The sequence below is a fragment of the Anas platyrhynchos genome, chromosome 1 (assembly GCF_047663525.1).
Source record: "Anas platyrhynchos isolate ZD024472 breed Pekin duck chromosome 1, IASCAAS_PekinDuck_T2T, whole genome shotgun sequence".
In the NCBI taxonomy this organism is placed as follows: domain Eukaryota; kingdom Metazoa; phylum Chordata; class Aves; order Anseriformes; family Anatidae; genus Anas; species Anas platyrhynchos.
Window position 1 is genome coordinate 89,527,196 of NC_092587.1, and position 15,958 is coordinate 89,543,153.

The 15,958-nt window shown below is 38.9% G+C and overlaps 1 protein-coding gene across 50 annotated transcripts in view; it reads right to left on the reverse strand.

Annotated features, from left to right (window-relative positions):
* Nucleotides 1–584: 584 nt before the first annotated feature.
* The window catches only part of ABI3BP (ABI family member 3 binding protein), a 152,063-nt gene continuing 136,689 nt past the window's right edge, over nucleotides 585–15,958 (reverse strand). For all 50 annotated transcript variants that reach the window (XM_072023334.1, XM_072023325.1, XM_072023358.1 and 47 more), the window contains 5 exons: nucleotides 10,272–10,351; nucleotides 8,689–8,718; nucleotides 7,500–7,661; nucleotides 3,575–3,688; nucleotides 585–1,993 (listed from right to left, as the gene is read on the reverse strand). In XM_072023334.1, the coding sequence (XP_071879435.1) occupies nucleotides 1,878–1,993; nucleotides 3,575–3,688; nucleotides 7,500–7,661; nucleotides 8,689–8,718; nucleotides 10,272–10,351 (502 nt within the window). In that variant the 3' untranslated portion in view covers nucleotides 585–1,877. The remainder of the gene's footprint in view (nucleotides 1,994–3,574; nucleotides 3,689–7,499; nucleotides 7,662–8,688; nucleotides 8,719–10,271; nucleotides 10,352–15,958) is intronic.

Sequence of the window (15,958 nt, forward strand, 5' to 3'; positions counted from 1 at the left end):
TTACCACTTTCACTTTAACAAGGGCAGGGGGAAGAACCGGTTTATTACTTGAAAAATTAAGCCAAGTCCATATTTTAAATGAAGAACTCTCCAAAAGGAACAACTTAGCATAAGTTCTTTGCCACCCAGAAAAACCTGGGAGCACAGTGCTAGTGACTCAATGTTATGCCAAGAAAAGGCAGATCAAGAGCTGTAAAAAATTCAACAAACAGCAATGGGCAAAACATTCTCTTAGAACTATTTTCCATCTTATGGATTCTAGGAATACATAAAACTCAAGAGTAGGGAACAAAAAAATGAACTGGAACACACTGCTTGAACTCCCATAAAGACAAGTTAGGAAATAAAGTGAGCAAAACACATTCCTACCTTCAGCATTCTTAAATACTGTTGCTTTCAGATCAGGCATGGATTTATCCAGTGAACTGCAACACGTAACTACTGCTGGTGCTTGTCAGACCTACCACTTCAGGTGCTCATCAAACTATTTAACAAGGTCCTGTTCCAGAATGAACTGCTTCCTGTAATAATAACAATTGCCACAGAAACTAATACTTGTTTTCATGTAAAACAATGAGAAACACTTGATTAAAAAATATTTTATTCGGCGTACAGTGTACCTGCAATGTACTTTATAAGGCATTTTCTATAAATGACTATTTCTACTTTATATATATCTGGGTGTTCCTGTTCATATTTTTTTTCAATACATTAATAATGTAATGAATAACACTTCTTAAAAAAAACTACATCTCTTTATTTAGGTCATAAATGTTCAAGCAGTACAATAGCTTTGGGAGAGGTTTTAACTGCTGTAAAGCACTTTTAACAGTTTAGTTAACACTATTTCCCATTTGTCCCCAACAAACAATGTTTTAAATCATTTTTTTAAATAAAACAAACCTGATTATGCTGTTATGACTAGCTTATTTTTTTTTTCCATTTCACTTATCTTTCCAAACCCTCCTTGCATTGTACATACACTTGGTTTTTGAACCATGAAGTTTCTCTGAAAACTTACATTTTCATGAAAAGCCACGGCAATGGAGCCCAGTTTAATTATTATTATTATTTTTATTATTATTCAGTGTATGTATGTACCTGTCTGCTTTAATTAGAGTAAAGCAAACCACTGCCAAGTTATTGGGTAACAGTTCTAACTCTTTAGTCATAGGCTGATCATACTGTTTTGCTGGAGGTGAAGCTTGCATTTGAAAACAAATATGGAAAAAAATATGGAAAAAAAATACTAACCTGATTGTTTAAAGCTGCACATACTATAAACCTGCTTCAGTGTCTAGGCACGAATATAAACTGTTTGTACATGTAAGGAGAAAGCACTTCAAGTTTACTGGTTGCAGGATATTAAACGTTGTAGGGTCTTTTCTATAATTTACGAAGGGGGAGACATTACAGATTTATCTGGACAGATAGCTTATGGCACTTACATTATAATAAGACCAGTGAATATTTAAAAAATAACACACACTGCATTCCATGACCAACTTTACCGTTACTGTGCCTTAAACATTTATTACAAAATTGTGATAAATAATATACACACTGTATCTTTTAAAATACCATATAAACCATACCTCAAGAATAGGGAGCCAGCTTCCCTACACATTATCCTACACCATGTCCCTAACCTGTTTTTTTTTTTTTTTTAAATCTAAAATTTGTAAAACTGGATAACTACAGTAAGCAGCCTACACTATTACACAATTAATGCAGTATTGGCATTAGACTTGCATAAACCTTACATGTCAGCAAACTTGTTTAAGTGACAGGCATACCATACATTTCCATCTTTGAGCTGGGTTGGGCAGTTGGAGGGATGGCTAGTGCTGGATCTTTTCTCCAGGTTCACATCACGTTTACCATTTCCCGGGTATTGATGTTCCGCACTCGTACCAGCGAACATAGTTAATGTGAGTCTCCCCACCTATTTTTCCAAATTTGACAGGTTCCTGACGAACTGCCCTGAAAAATCCTAAAACAGAGAACAGAGTTTTGTTTGCACCCAACCATAAAAGAGTACATTCATATTGAAATAGTAAAGGCTGCTTCACACAATCTCCCCTATACCCCAGGTGAAAGATCAAACCTCTGCTTTAAACCTATTTTGTATGACAACATACATACTTCCCATTCTAACAATAAATGTGAAGTTAAAAAAATAAGCAAGCAATTAGCGCTGTACCCAGCCTGACCATCAGAATGCATGCAAGTGGCTAACACATGCAAATGTGCACACAGATGCGGGCACATGCTAATATACACCCAAAATAACCGTTTCTGCAAAAAATACACCAGAACAGCCATGATTCCCCCCTGCTTTTCAGGTTGAGCATACAGGTAGTTAATCCTGGTTTGAATCAGCTTGCCACAACCAGGGAAGACGTGAGCAGCAACGGACAGTGTCTGTTCTTTCCTCTGTTTGGTTCATTTACGAGAAATACAAGCTACAGGTTTGTTTTGGGTGTGTGCTTTTGTTTGTTTTGTTGTTTTTTTGTTTTAGTTTTGCTTTTTAAATTAAAAATGATTGTATCTCATGCATCCAGTCAATTAAATTCAGTAGCTTAAAACAAATTGACTTTATGTGTTTTGTAAACTTATGGCATAGAGAGCTTTCTTCTATTTATAAAATCATTTTTAAAATCATAAAAAAATACTTTTCAGATCATTTACCTGTTTTCTGAAAAACTTGTAAAAGATTTAGTTACTTCAGTTTACCACACCTAACGCAAATCATTTATATACTTTTGTAAGGTGTTTCATAAATGAAGCACTACATCCATGAAGTTTGAGTCATCACAGTGACACTGTATTGGAAACTATTCTGATGTTTTTCTCATCAAAATATCCCGTTACACATTCAGAATGCACACTTCCACCAGTATGGCCCATGTTCTTGCAAGGGAGTGGAATAAACACACCAGGGATGCTGCAAACAAGCAAGGCGGAGGTTCAGCTGACAGAAGTACAAGTTGCTTACACTCGAGGTGCTTAAGCAACATGTGAAAAAAGAACCAGGCAGGTCACGGCTGCATTTAGGACATCCCCTCCCCTGTCCACTTAGACCAGACTGGAACTCTGTGCACCCAGTCTGAGTTAGAGTATTCAGAATTGCTGCAGCATGAATTATATTTTCCAGTAATAACTTTTTTGTTTCTCATTAGCACTAAACAGAGCTGTTCAGTGCTCAGCTGATGATTTATGGCATTTTACATCAACCTTGCTAGTATGAACATAACAGTTCATGCCTCTTTGCAAACTCGAATTTGTGCTTGGGTTTAAATATGTAATAGCAAATGTGAATATGAATAATCTGTTGGAATGTTTAAACAGGAGAGAGGCTGTTTACTACCAAACAGAACCTGAGCCACAACATTCTTTTAATAAGACATTTGCTCATCTTCAAAATCTTCTTGACTCCCTTCTGCCTGCAGAGCTGGTAGTCCCTTTCCATTGCCCACCCCAGTGGTGGGCCCTCAATTCACTGGCAGGAGAAAGAAACTGACAAACAAAGGAATTGCCAAGGTTTGCTGCAGAGACATTCTTAAGGAATTACCGTCTTTGACTGGTAGATCTTCTTGCTGTCCTGTCCTTCCATCTAAGAACGAGTCCACAAATTGGCAGTGATCTTCTCCATGGCCCCTCTGGTCTCCTATGTTATAAAATTTTCCTGAAAGAAAAGCAGCAGCAAAGTTAAAAATCCAAATCCAGTTTAGTGAGGGATAAAACCACCAGAGGTCTGCACACTTAGCTCTGTGGGGAAGCCAAGGCAAATGCTACAATTCTTTACCTCTCAGGATCTGTAGCTGTAATTTGAGCACTAAGTGCAAGTACAGCACTCATGGCTGTTGACAAAAGCACCCCACTCTGCCAAAACCTATGCCTGGATGCATTTTTCCCCTCCTTAATTTTCACATGTAAGTCCTGTTATTACCCAGAACCTCATCCTGATTGTATCAAAAATGAGGTAAGTTTTGCTAGCAATTTTAATGGGAGGCAGGTTTGGTTCCCTGTCAGAAAGCCCCCAGTATTTTCAAAGATATCTTTACAGACCATCTCGTAATACATCCCAACATGTGCACGTGATATCTTTTAACTAACAAATGTATGACCGAGGTACAACAACTGCTTATCCAGAACATGAAGCGTGCCCGTATGTTTCCTTGCAGGATTGCTTAACAGGACCCTTGACTGCAACTGAGGAGAAAATGCAGCGTGTGCTGACATTATGGCTTGTCCTTCGCCTTTTGATAAGAGGACTCAACATGGAGCAGTTTTGACAGAGAGTGATTTTTCCTGACTGATATAATTTGCAAACAGTACATTAGCAAAATTCAGCTCAAAAGATGGAGAAAAGCATGCCATCTTCTCTTCCCAGGCTCTGGCAGGAAATGTTTTCGGATAAACTCCCTGTTTTTTTCTAGCCTCCTTTCACAACACTGCTTAGTACATCCAACCTTGGGTTGTGAGGTTCCAAGGACAGGTGGGAATTATTTAGAAAATGGCTCAGTATTTAGGCATAAGCTAAGCAGAACGTCTAGTTACTCATTAGATGTCGGGTCTCCTGTAGCCCTGAATCTGTGCCAATCTGGCTGTGTGACAGATGGTGAGGTAGCTTATACTACTCCCTAAAGTTCAATTAATAGAACAGCAGCCTATCAATAAACCCACTCTCTCATGTGTTTGTGGTCTGATCAATATTTTGCCAAAAATTCTCACCTCGCTGACGGTCTCTGTCCATGCAGCTCTGGTTTAGCTTTAGAAAATTATTTATTACTGTCTAGCTTTGGCTGCAGGCACATTTTTTTCCATACAAGAACTGGTCAGAGGGAGTTCCTCTTGGTAAATTTGTGAACAGAAATTAAGAACATCATTGAGACTGTCCAAAACTGCATGGTTGTTTTTCTTGTTTTCTTTTTTTTTTTTTTCCATGGCTGTTGAAGGTCACACATAGAATTTATTTTTTTTAACTCTGCTCAATAAATGCTTTTTTTTTTTTTTTTTTTTTTTTAGGTGGGTTGATTTTCTGGCATGCTTACTGTGACTGCTCTGGAGGACTGTTAAATGAGGTCAGCAGTAGATGCTGGTTTATAGAACGATCCTGGCATGTGTACTATACATCAGTTTTTCTTCACCAGAGACAGAAGAAAACAGATATTTTTATGGCTAACGCAGGAACAGTAACTTTCAGATATACACACAGCCTCCTGGCCCATAGCATAACCTACATATAATTCAAACAATAGCTGTACAGAACTTAGCAGCAATCTCAGTGACTAGTAAATCCTTATTGTCCAATTCTTTCCACAATAAAGGAACACACTCAACATGTTAACTAGCAAATTACTAGATTAAACTTCTTCTGGGAATAGCAACTCTGGCAAAAAGTAAAATGTTTGTTTTCAGAGTTCCCTTATGGATGGTCTTAAGAAAATTAGATACCATTCTTATTTTATACATTGTGACTTCTGCAGCAATAGAAGTATAAACCCATGCTAAAAGCAAGGGTGCAGAGACACCTTGTAGTTGGCTACCTTATACAACAGCACATCTACACTGCACCCAAATTTCAAGCTTAAATAGTAAAACCTTAGGAGCTATTTTCAGCGTAACGTAGAACTAAGACCTCAGCGTAGCCCTTTGCTACTGGCCCATTGCCGAGCTGGCTCGCAGTAGCAGATAGGCTTCTGCAGGCCTCCACCAGACAAGGTATGACAGTGAAACACTTGAGAACAGAGTTTGGCTTCAGATTGGATATTTTCCCGCTCTAGTCTAGAGGCCTGTGCCATGACAGCCTCACTTAGGAAGAAGGGGGGGAAAATCACAGAACCACGCTCCTCCTACATAAACATTTCAATTCCTTCCAATATTGCGACAACTGATCAGCGCTGGTTGTAAGAATTCAAGTGCAAGAACCAGGCTTAGCAAGTATAGTGAATACAGTGTGGCTACCATGATCTTCCCCAGCCAAGTTAAATCACCACCCTTCCAGCAAGAACAAAAACAATCTAACAAAAACAGGAAAATGGGCTCCTGCTATATTAAGCTTTCGCTCTAAGATTGAAGTAGCTTTCATTGTGGTGTTAATTCACTTGATTTAGAGCTGAAGTCTAGTCCTGCTAGATTAGCACTGCTATTTCCTCTACTGGCTAGTTTTGTGATACGCTATGCCTCATTGCCAGCTTTTGTCATTTGATCACAGCTGCTTAAGTACAGCACTAGCTGGATGAATGATACCTCTGTTCAAAACTGTCTTTCTGATTCACATAATTGCCAAGACATTATTTATATATGAGGTACTGTACTTGCTATTAAGGATAGGGCTTTCCTGCCTTGCTCATGGGGGAATGGTGGTGGGTGCAAGGCCAAGCAGCTTACGGTTCTGTTGGCACGGGCTGTCCTGCAGTCCCCCTGTTCTCTTTTCACTCTGTGTTACCACACACAGAGACCACTGAGCCCTGCTCCTGTGAGGTGCTGTGCTCTGAGCTGGGGCAGCTTTGGGTTATGAAAGCTGATTCTTTCAGTCACAGTCTCTCCTAGTTAACTCGACCCAATGGGATGAACGTACTGCCTTACTTTCACTCAAAGACATGTCCCATACACAGCTGTATTACACCCTCTGTGCTCTGGATGCTGCACTAGCACCATGGTAATGGAATTGTCAGTGCACCTCTGATAAAGGACCTCATACTGAAGGAAGCCAGGAACTTTGGAGGGATTATAAGAAGTTAAAATATTTCTAAATATAGCAATTACAATACATGTGAGATACAAAGTTCTGCTTAACTATCAATTAACTGAAAAACAATACTTTTACAGGCTTCTTCCCCAGCTTAGACACAGCGCATGTCACTTGATTCTAGACTTAAATACATCATTCTCTAACAACCTTAAGACACAGAACAGTAATAAAACATATGAGGAGGGCGAAACGAGATCATGAACAGAAATGGGGAATGCGAAAAGGAAACAAGAATGTCAAAGCAGGTGAGTAAAACCTGTTCACTAGGGTTGTAGTTAGGTATTTATAAACCCCACAGTAATAAAGTAACCAGATGTTTACCAAATGGGATGGGAATGACTGAGCATTAATCCTAGTCTAAATTTAGGTCCTAATCCTCTATTAAGAACTATCCCAGGCTGTGTTTTAAATACAGATTTGGCACCTTTACAATATAAGCTATTGACTGGCAGCCATCTGATCTTTATCAGTTTTTTGTATGATCCCCCAGGATACCAGCAGATCAGATGATGACCACACAGAAGTAAGTCTTGAGTCTGAAAATTCAGTAGCAAACATGTCAATGACTACTGAGCACAAACAGACTAATATTTATGACTAATCTGTCTGGTGACTAGATTAAACATACTTGATCACACTTCAGCAGAGCCCACCTTGTTAATAAACTTCTTAGTTCTGGCAGCCATGGTATTTTTGAGGAGTATAAAATGTGGACAACACTGACATGAATCTCTCTTACCTGTAAGTGAATCGCTGAGGTATATCTTGTATCTCAAAGAATTACACAGCTGCACACCCACAAACTTCTTATACCAAGTCCTCTTTACATACTGTTTCCCTTTGCATTCTGAATAGGTGTCAGAATTGAATGGGATTTCAGTCCAGATAGCATCCTTTCCCACTGCAAGAAAGGAAGAGGCTGAAGTATGACGATGCACAGAAAATTATTTACAACAAATACATTCAAATAAATCGAATTAGAAACCTCCATGGAGCAGAACGCACATTGAAGTATAGCAATACTTCAGAATCAGTCAGCTGCATTTTGAACATTAAAGGTATTTCAAGGAAGCACTGGAGTGTGCAGATGTGACTGATGCAGCGAACTGCTTCTGCTCTGTGTGTCAGTGGAGCCAGTTTGAAATAGGCTCACTAACTTTTTTAGGGGGACAATGTGCGTGGGCAAAATGTTCATTTACAAAGTTATGTGATACAGTCACTGTTTCTCAGTGGATTCAAGACAGGACAGTCAACTTGCAGCAAACCATATGTGATTAAAAACTTAAGATAAACATTAAGTGTCATGAATTATGTGGAAATAAATGGTGTCTCAGTTTTTTTTGTCAAGTGATGTCCACTACAAATGCAAAAAGCAGACCGCTTTGCTTGAATGGATCTCAGCTGTTCTTCAAAAGCTCAGTCTACCTCCTACCAAAGACAGCAAGAGCCTTATAAGTGGCCGAAAACAGAGCTGGATCAAGCCTTCTGAAGCAGTTGTTTTTTTTTTTTTCCTGAAACACAATGGCAGATAAATAGTATCCTTTGAGTTGTGTTCTGTTAACTCACTTAAAAAGTGTGAAATAGCTTATTCATTTTGCAGAGCTTTTTTTTGACTTAACAACAAGACAGAAAATATGAGGCTGTCCTTGGCTCATTTGTGTACGTTGGTTTGAAGCCATCCCAGCTGCCATGGGAGAACCACATCACATTGATTGCATTCTGCTCAGGTAAACAAGTAGCCTGGCATGAATTCCTCACAAGAAATATGGGTGGAAAGAACGGAATCATGTGTAAAGGCTGCTTGATTCCACAGTTCATTTAACTGGTGCAGTACAGAACCCCACCACTAAAATTATGCTACTTCATTGCTGAAAAAAAAAAAAAAAAAATCTGATCAGAGGACATTATAATATACATAATAGTCTTACTTGAAATCGGCTCACTCACTCTTGGGTCCGCTGTGGAAAGAAACAAACATTCAATCAGACACCAAAAAATTAACTTTCCCAAAACTCCAATGGAAAAGCATTGGTAAGTAATTTCCTATAGCTGGCAAATTGGTGAAACACAGTGTTTTGGAAGCAAAGTTCACTTTTCTATCAAATTAACCAAAGTCATTTCTTATGTTATGGTGTGAAATTACAGCATCAACGAGCTCTTAAAAATGTTTCTTATGGGACCCTGGATTCAAACTGGGTTCTAGTAAAGACAAGTTTAAACCGGTTACCAGTAAACCTCAATTCTGTTGCCTTTCTCCCCACCATTTTTAATTACACTGTCAAAAACTTGGGGGAAAAAAAGGACACTTCTGTAATGCTTGCTACACAAAATTTGGTTATGAAAGCCCAAAAGTGACAAATTGATGTGTGCAATTAAGAAAAAATTAAACTGACTGCTTGATTTGGCCAAGCTAAATAGGAGACAGAATGTAAGCCTTGTCATTAATGAAAATTGCACTTGGCATAAACATTGTTTCAGTTCTAACAATCCAGGTTACAAAGAGTGTATTCACAGTTTTTCAGTATGTGTGGCTTCATCTGAACTCCTCCCTGTCTAATCCCTTGCTCAGCCAAAACTCTCATCCATCCATCAGTGACTGAGCAGTGATCAGGACTATTATATTATTACACCTGGCTCAAAATGTGGATCAACAAAGTCCTTTTAAACAGGCTACACCCATTTGGAGTCGAATATGGTCCTGAAGTGCTATCAAACAATAAACACTTCTACACAAAAGAAGATACCTGGTTTGTACAGCGTCATTAAGTCGAATGTAGTTAGCCAGTTAGCCTCACTATGAACTCAAACACAGAAAGCAAAGGCATTTTCTGATTCTCACCTTTGGGTCAGCTAGCACTTAAGATTGGGAACCAACCAATGGTCAAAATAGACTCGTAAATACATCTTTAACAGTTTCACAGAAGAGTAAGAAGGATGGATGAAGACATACCAGGACCATCAGCTTTTCCAGCTACTATTTCTCAATCCTCTTTTCAGTCTAAAGACAGCACTATTATAAACAGTTTGTTTTTTTGAACAGGTAGAAAAAGTGCTCATAAACACACCAGCCCCCAGAAAAACTTTGTTCCCTATCCAGAACATATTAATGAATTTGGTAGACATAAAAAGTTCAGAAATAAGAATCCTAAATGAATGAGCTTTCTTTAAGGGTAAAGCTAATTTCTTCATAGGGAATGCCAGACTCTCCGTGCTCCTGCTTTTTTTCCTGCAGTCTGGCCATCTTATACCCTCACACAATAGAGCTGTGATCTCAGGCTGACCTTCCAGCCATTAATGTAACAGGCTGAGTAGTAAAACAAACAAACAACAAAACAAAACAAACAAACAAAAACTATCTGGAGATTGAAAAGATCTCCAAGAGCAAGACCAAACATACAAAATGAAGCAAGAGAGCCTTTCCCATATCCCTGACAAATGGATTAAAGTTGCTCCACAAACTCTCATACAAGAGCCACTGTAAATCAGTCATCAGACTTTTGGAAGTTCTTACCTGATTCCGTACTGAAAGACACGACATTGCTACTTGGACCTTCACCAAGTGGGTTTTTAGGTTTCACATGGAATTCATAACTGGAGAATAAAAAAATAAAAGAAGAAAATTTTGCAAACCAAGCATTCTTTTGGAGTCCAGAGCAAGCAAACTGCCAACACACACCTTGGTGCTACTCCTCTTGGAGAAGAGCCAAAAGGTCTTGTTTCTAGCTCTGAAAACACCAAGACATTCTTCATCCTACCTGTACAAGGCCTCTCCGAACATGTAATTTACCAACCCTTTTGAAAATTCTTTGCTCACATACTATTAATGTCTGAATTAATGCACCACCAGTTTAAGTCCATCACCTCTCACACGTGCAGTTTCAGTTCTGGCAAAGGGAGCAGTTCAGGTGAGGTTCGAAACAATCTTTTAAGGAGAGATTGAGTAAAGCACACTGCTATTTATTTGCACATTTTTCAGCCACAAGAACACAAACTTCCAATGCAGCACCTCCTAGGCCCACCAACAGTGACAGAGTGAGCCAGTGGTGAAATGCAAGGCATGTCTTCTGGGACAGAAGCTCAGCCAAGGCAAGGATCCAATTTCTTGAACGTATGTTAACACTGAATATATGAAGCAATTAAAAGACACTGTGCAGTGTCACCTTATCTTTTCACCTTATCATCTCACAACATCAGTCTATGCTGCAGTTATCTCATCATCTCTCTTCCTCACAACTCTGTTCAGAATCATTTAAGTGCTAAGAAAACTGAGTAAGGTTGAAGAAAAAAAAATCCAAGCCAAATTCCTCTGCTCAAGGCTCTCCCACCCCTCACACTTGCTTAATGTTGACAGGCAAGACAAGATTGTTTCTAACTTGGCAGCTCAGCTGAAACTTGGATGTTCGGTTAGATGCTGTAGGTAAACAGGTATTGAAAAACAGCTGCAAACTTACAAATGTTGCACAGAAGACAACAGCCCCATGGGGCAGGAAAGAGAGTTACAAGGGGGGAGGCTGAGTATGGCTACAATCTCACATCAACAGCAGAGCTAGGAACACACACTTATTTCCTGCCTCCCAGCACACGCCATCTCAGCAAAGCTGCTTTTCTGCTCTCCTGACTCCAGGTTGGCAGCACCTGGGAATTGCTCACTGCTCAGCGACAGCTCAGTTTCTCACCTGTACCTGTGCCTACCTGTAGGAACTGCAACGCCCTCCCTGCCAAAGCACCCTCATCAGTAGCATGTCAACACCCAGTCAACAGCACCCGCTTTATGCTTTCCCAACCAGTCAGAAGCAATAATCTGCCCTACCCGTACCAGCCACAAAGATTTGTCATATGCTCTGGGTGCACACATGGTAAAGCTCTACAATATTTTTTCATCAGCTAGAGATGCAGAGGACACGAGTCAAAAGGACTGTAGTGCTGGAAAATGGACTCTAACTTAGAGACTGAAAACTGAACAAAATGAGAATCCCTGAAGCTGGCAATTAAACCCTCAGCTCTCGACTCATGAAGGATCACTTATTAGTGATAGCATGGTAGGTCATGGCTGTAACACAGCATTTTAATGTACTGCTGAGATTGTTTCCAAACAGCTTTTTTTTTTTGCTTTTTTTTTTTTTAAGAAAAAAAATACCTCTCTTTGCACGGTTGGAAATTTGTAAACTCCATTTACAAATCTGTACGAGAGACAGAATATTCAATCCAAACTCTAGATTACTTCTCATTGCTTCTTGGCTCCTGCAAAACCTGACAGCTCACTAATTAACCTCAGTGGACTAACTGTGCAGTACCAAGTAACTGTTTTCCATCCACAACATGTCTAAGACAAACTTAGAAATTGCTTACAGAAGCAATTGCCTTTATTTCTAGGGTTTTCTTTTATTATTTTTTTAAGGGGAAAAACCCAACATTTTTGGTCAAATATTGTCACCTAGTAGGAAAGGTGGCTGCTCAAAGAACTGCAGCACAGCAATTGGAGATCCCTTCTGAATAATCAATGATGAAGACTCACTAATATATTGGGTGTTCTAAAGTAATAGCTAGAAGATGCATTTTGGACAATGTACAATTTAATGCATACCTTCAAATGTAAGTCTCCAGACAAGTTCTTTCGCTTCCATCACAGCAGGGTCACAGCCAGGTCACTGACTGAACTCTGATCACTGATAGCTCAGTATGGTACGTTCTACTGCTGTTATGGGCACTTATGGTCTAATTTTATAGATGATAGTCATATCTTTATGCCACTTCATATGAAATCAAGAGAGATATTTTTGCCTAGGATTCCTGATGTAGAGTTGGATTTTTTTATTTTTTAATTCCACAGCACTGGCTACAAGGAAAGGACAAAAACTGAGCAGGTGTCATGCTTTTATGGAACTGGATTGGGCAGTAGGAGGGATTTGGAAAGTAATGATGCAACAAGTGTTGAATTAAAGATCTGTAGATGCCAAATCTGGATTTCACCTGAATATTTAAGGGTTTTGCAAGTTATTTTCCTCTATCATCCAGAAAATCAGGAGCTGGACAAGATGGCGGAGAATTTTGAAAAAAAAAAAAAAAAAAGGTATTTTGCTGATTTTTGTACCAATATATTGTCCTCAGGAGCTGATATGTCCTACTTGGAGTTAGTAACATTAAGCAACATACTTCATTGGAAACAGTCCTGTTCCAAAAAATTTGAATCCATGAACTTGGACCCATCAATTCTCTAACTCCATAAAAAGACCAAAACAAAACTGAAGTCTAAATATTTTCCAAACAGTGCTTTTCAAACTGTGGTCTAGGGACCACTAAGATCTCCGCAAAAGGTCAAACCACAATGGGAAAGCTATGGCAAAATTTAAGTAAAGAACTAAAATCTTCAGATTTCAGCCCATGTAAACAGAAAAAGAAAACCGCAAAAGGGGAAAGTAATAAAGTTATGTTCAACATTCAGTTTAATGGATAGACTTTAAAAAAAATCACTTAGGAGGGCTTTCTAATCATAATATTAAAGAGCAAGTTTTGAAACTAAAATACATACAAATCACCAGTTTTGTGATAAGTGTATTCACAGGTACCCAAACATTACAGCCTCCTTTTCCTCTGCCACACTCGCTCCTTGAACTGTAGCAGTGGCTGGAACAGTACAAAAACTAGAAACGACCAGTTTTGAAGATGAGATGAACTTAACTAATTGACTGAAAACTGAAAGGTAGAGAAAGGTGAAGTTAGACTGTGTTCATGGTGTGACAGACTTTATGTATCTGACTAATTTTAAAACCATGGTGTGTCTCTCTTCAAAGAAAACTGTATGAAGTCTTCCATTTTGTGTGTCAGGTGGAAGATCTGAAAAGCTGAAGAAGAAAAGCTTCAGGAAGTGTAGTGTCAGAATAAGGGATAATGGCTTTAAACTAAAGAGGGGAGATATAGAATAGATGTTAGGAAGAATTTCTTTACTATGAGGGCGGTGAGGCTCTTGAACAGGTTGCCCAGAGAAGCTGTGGATGGATGCACAATCCCTGGAATTAGGATTTGGGCAACCAGGTCTGGTGGAACGTGTCCCTGCCCATGGCAGGGGGGTTGGAACTGGATGATCTTTAAGGTCCCTTCCAACAAAAACAGTTCTACGATTCAATGAACATAGAAGTAAAATGGTGTAAAAATAAGGGTGCTTGCTGCAATTTTACATACTTCCAACACAAGCTACAAGGGAGGGGAAAATTGCCTAGAGGTTCAAGAAAGTATGTAGGGCAAAGTTAATAAGGGGAAATAGGAAAGCTACATAATGATTATCCCATGTCTACATCATAGGTAGACTTGATATTCATGAGAAACTGCAGCCTATATTTCATCTTTATATCTGTGCACTCACGATGCCAAAAGATCTGCTGCCCAATATAAGTAAGCAATTTAACATTTCTCACACCTCTACACTCCTTAAGAATGCCATCCTATTCACCTGGGAGAGGACTAGGCCTCCCAAATCCTCCCATACTGCAAAGACAATAGAAGTCATTGTGCAGATTAAATGGACTTGACTTAACAGTAATTACTATGCAGAGCATATTTTTCCGCCATAGGAAATCACTATTCCACATGGAACTTTGGCAGAGGTAACTGTTCCTGCATTTCTCAAGTCATGCAAAAGGAGAAGATGGAAGACTTCAGCACTGAAAATAGCTGAAGAAAGTCTTTCATCACAATATTGACGACTAAAGGAGCTGAGCACAGTCCTAGGACATCAGGTCAATAGGTGGGGAGATGCCGGTGGCTAAATAACAATCATGCAGGACTGCCCAATGTATTGAGCTTCTCTCTGCAGAGCGTGCTTGACAGCGTGATCACACACAGCAAACAAAACTAGGCATAAGAGAAGGAAATATTTTCTTAATAAATAAATAAATAGCGCTGAGCTTGTTTGTGGAGTCCTTCTCCTAATTAGGTTGGAAGAAGAGCCCAAAAAAATAAGCAGTGCTTACATGTGAACCCTGGCATCATCAACAATTTATTGCAAAAGCCTGTAAGCCTTGTAATAGAGTACCAAAAAATCCAGTATTTTTCTGTAATCTTCATATTCCTATCCTAACACTGTTGAAGCTTTCACTGTAATTCTCATCTCATGACACTTGCTGTTACCAAAATCTAAGCTATCTGCATTGGGAGATTTTTCTCTTCTATGTGGTTAGCACAATTTGGATACTAACTGCAATACCACACAATACTTGATAATGGCAATAATGACATGAGCAGGTACATATGAATTAATGCCTATAAATTTATAAAAAGCTTACAGCTGTGGTGATTTAGCCTACAGGAGAGAAAGCTCTGGGGAAACCTTATAGGCGCCTTCCAATATTTAAAGGGGGCCTACAGGAAAGATGGGAAGGGACTCTCTTATCAGGGAGTGTAGTGATCAGACAAGGGGTAACGGCTTTAAAATAAAAGAGGGGAGATTTAAATTACATGTTAGGAGGAAATTCTTTACTATGGTGAGGCACTGAAACAGGCTGCCCAGAGAAGGTGTGGATGCCCAAACCATCCTATGATTGTATTATTCAGTAGAGATTTGAAGACCTGGTATGGTCTCTGAGTGTATTATAACACCATTCTCTTTTTTGTTTCATACCTTAAAGAAATATGAAATAAACTTTTGAAGGAAACCACCTACCACATCATAAAAACAGGTTGGTATGTGCATATATCCTACACTTCTCACCTTTACTTTACAGTTTTGTTTGTTTTAATTGATTGATGTTTTTGTGTGTGTTTAAAAGTATAATGATTATTTGTTTTATTCTGGTTTTGCATTTCCTGCTATTTTAATCCTCAAGATTCCTCATGACTGGAAACATACTCTACCTTGGGTCACAATCTAAAGCACGAGTCCAAAGAGACTACTTCAAATGTGCTTTTAAGCACCTTTTTAAAGGTGAAAAGCATATTTGAAATCTCCAAATTACTTAAGTAGTCAAAGGATCAGAACCTAAAAGGAAGCTTTACATATATGTGAAATGCAAGCATCACAGACTCTTTGATTGTTCTTAATACTTTTTTGGATTAAAAATTTTTCACCAGTAGACTAGTGCGACAGACACATCCCCTATTTTAAGGACTACCTGAATTTCCTGAGGCCATTTGGCACATCTCTGACTAATACAGCAGAACTGCAGCCTTCATATTTTCCTTTATTACCTTCCAATTACTGCCAAA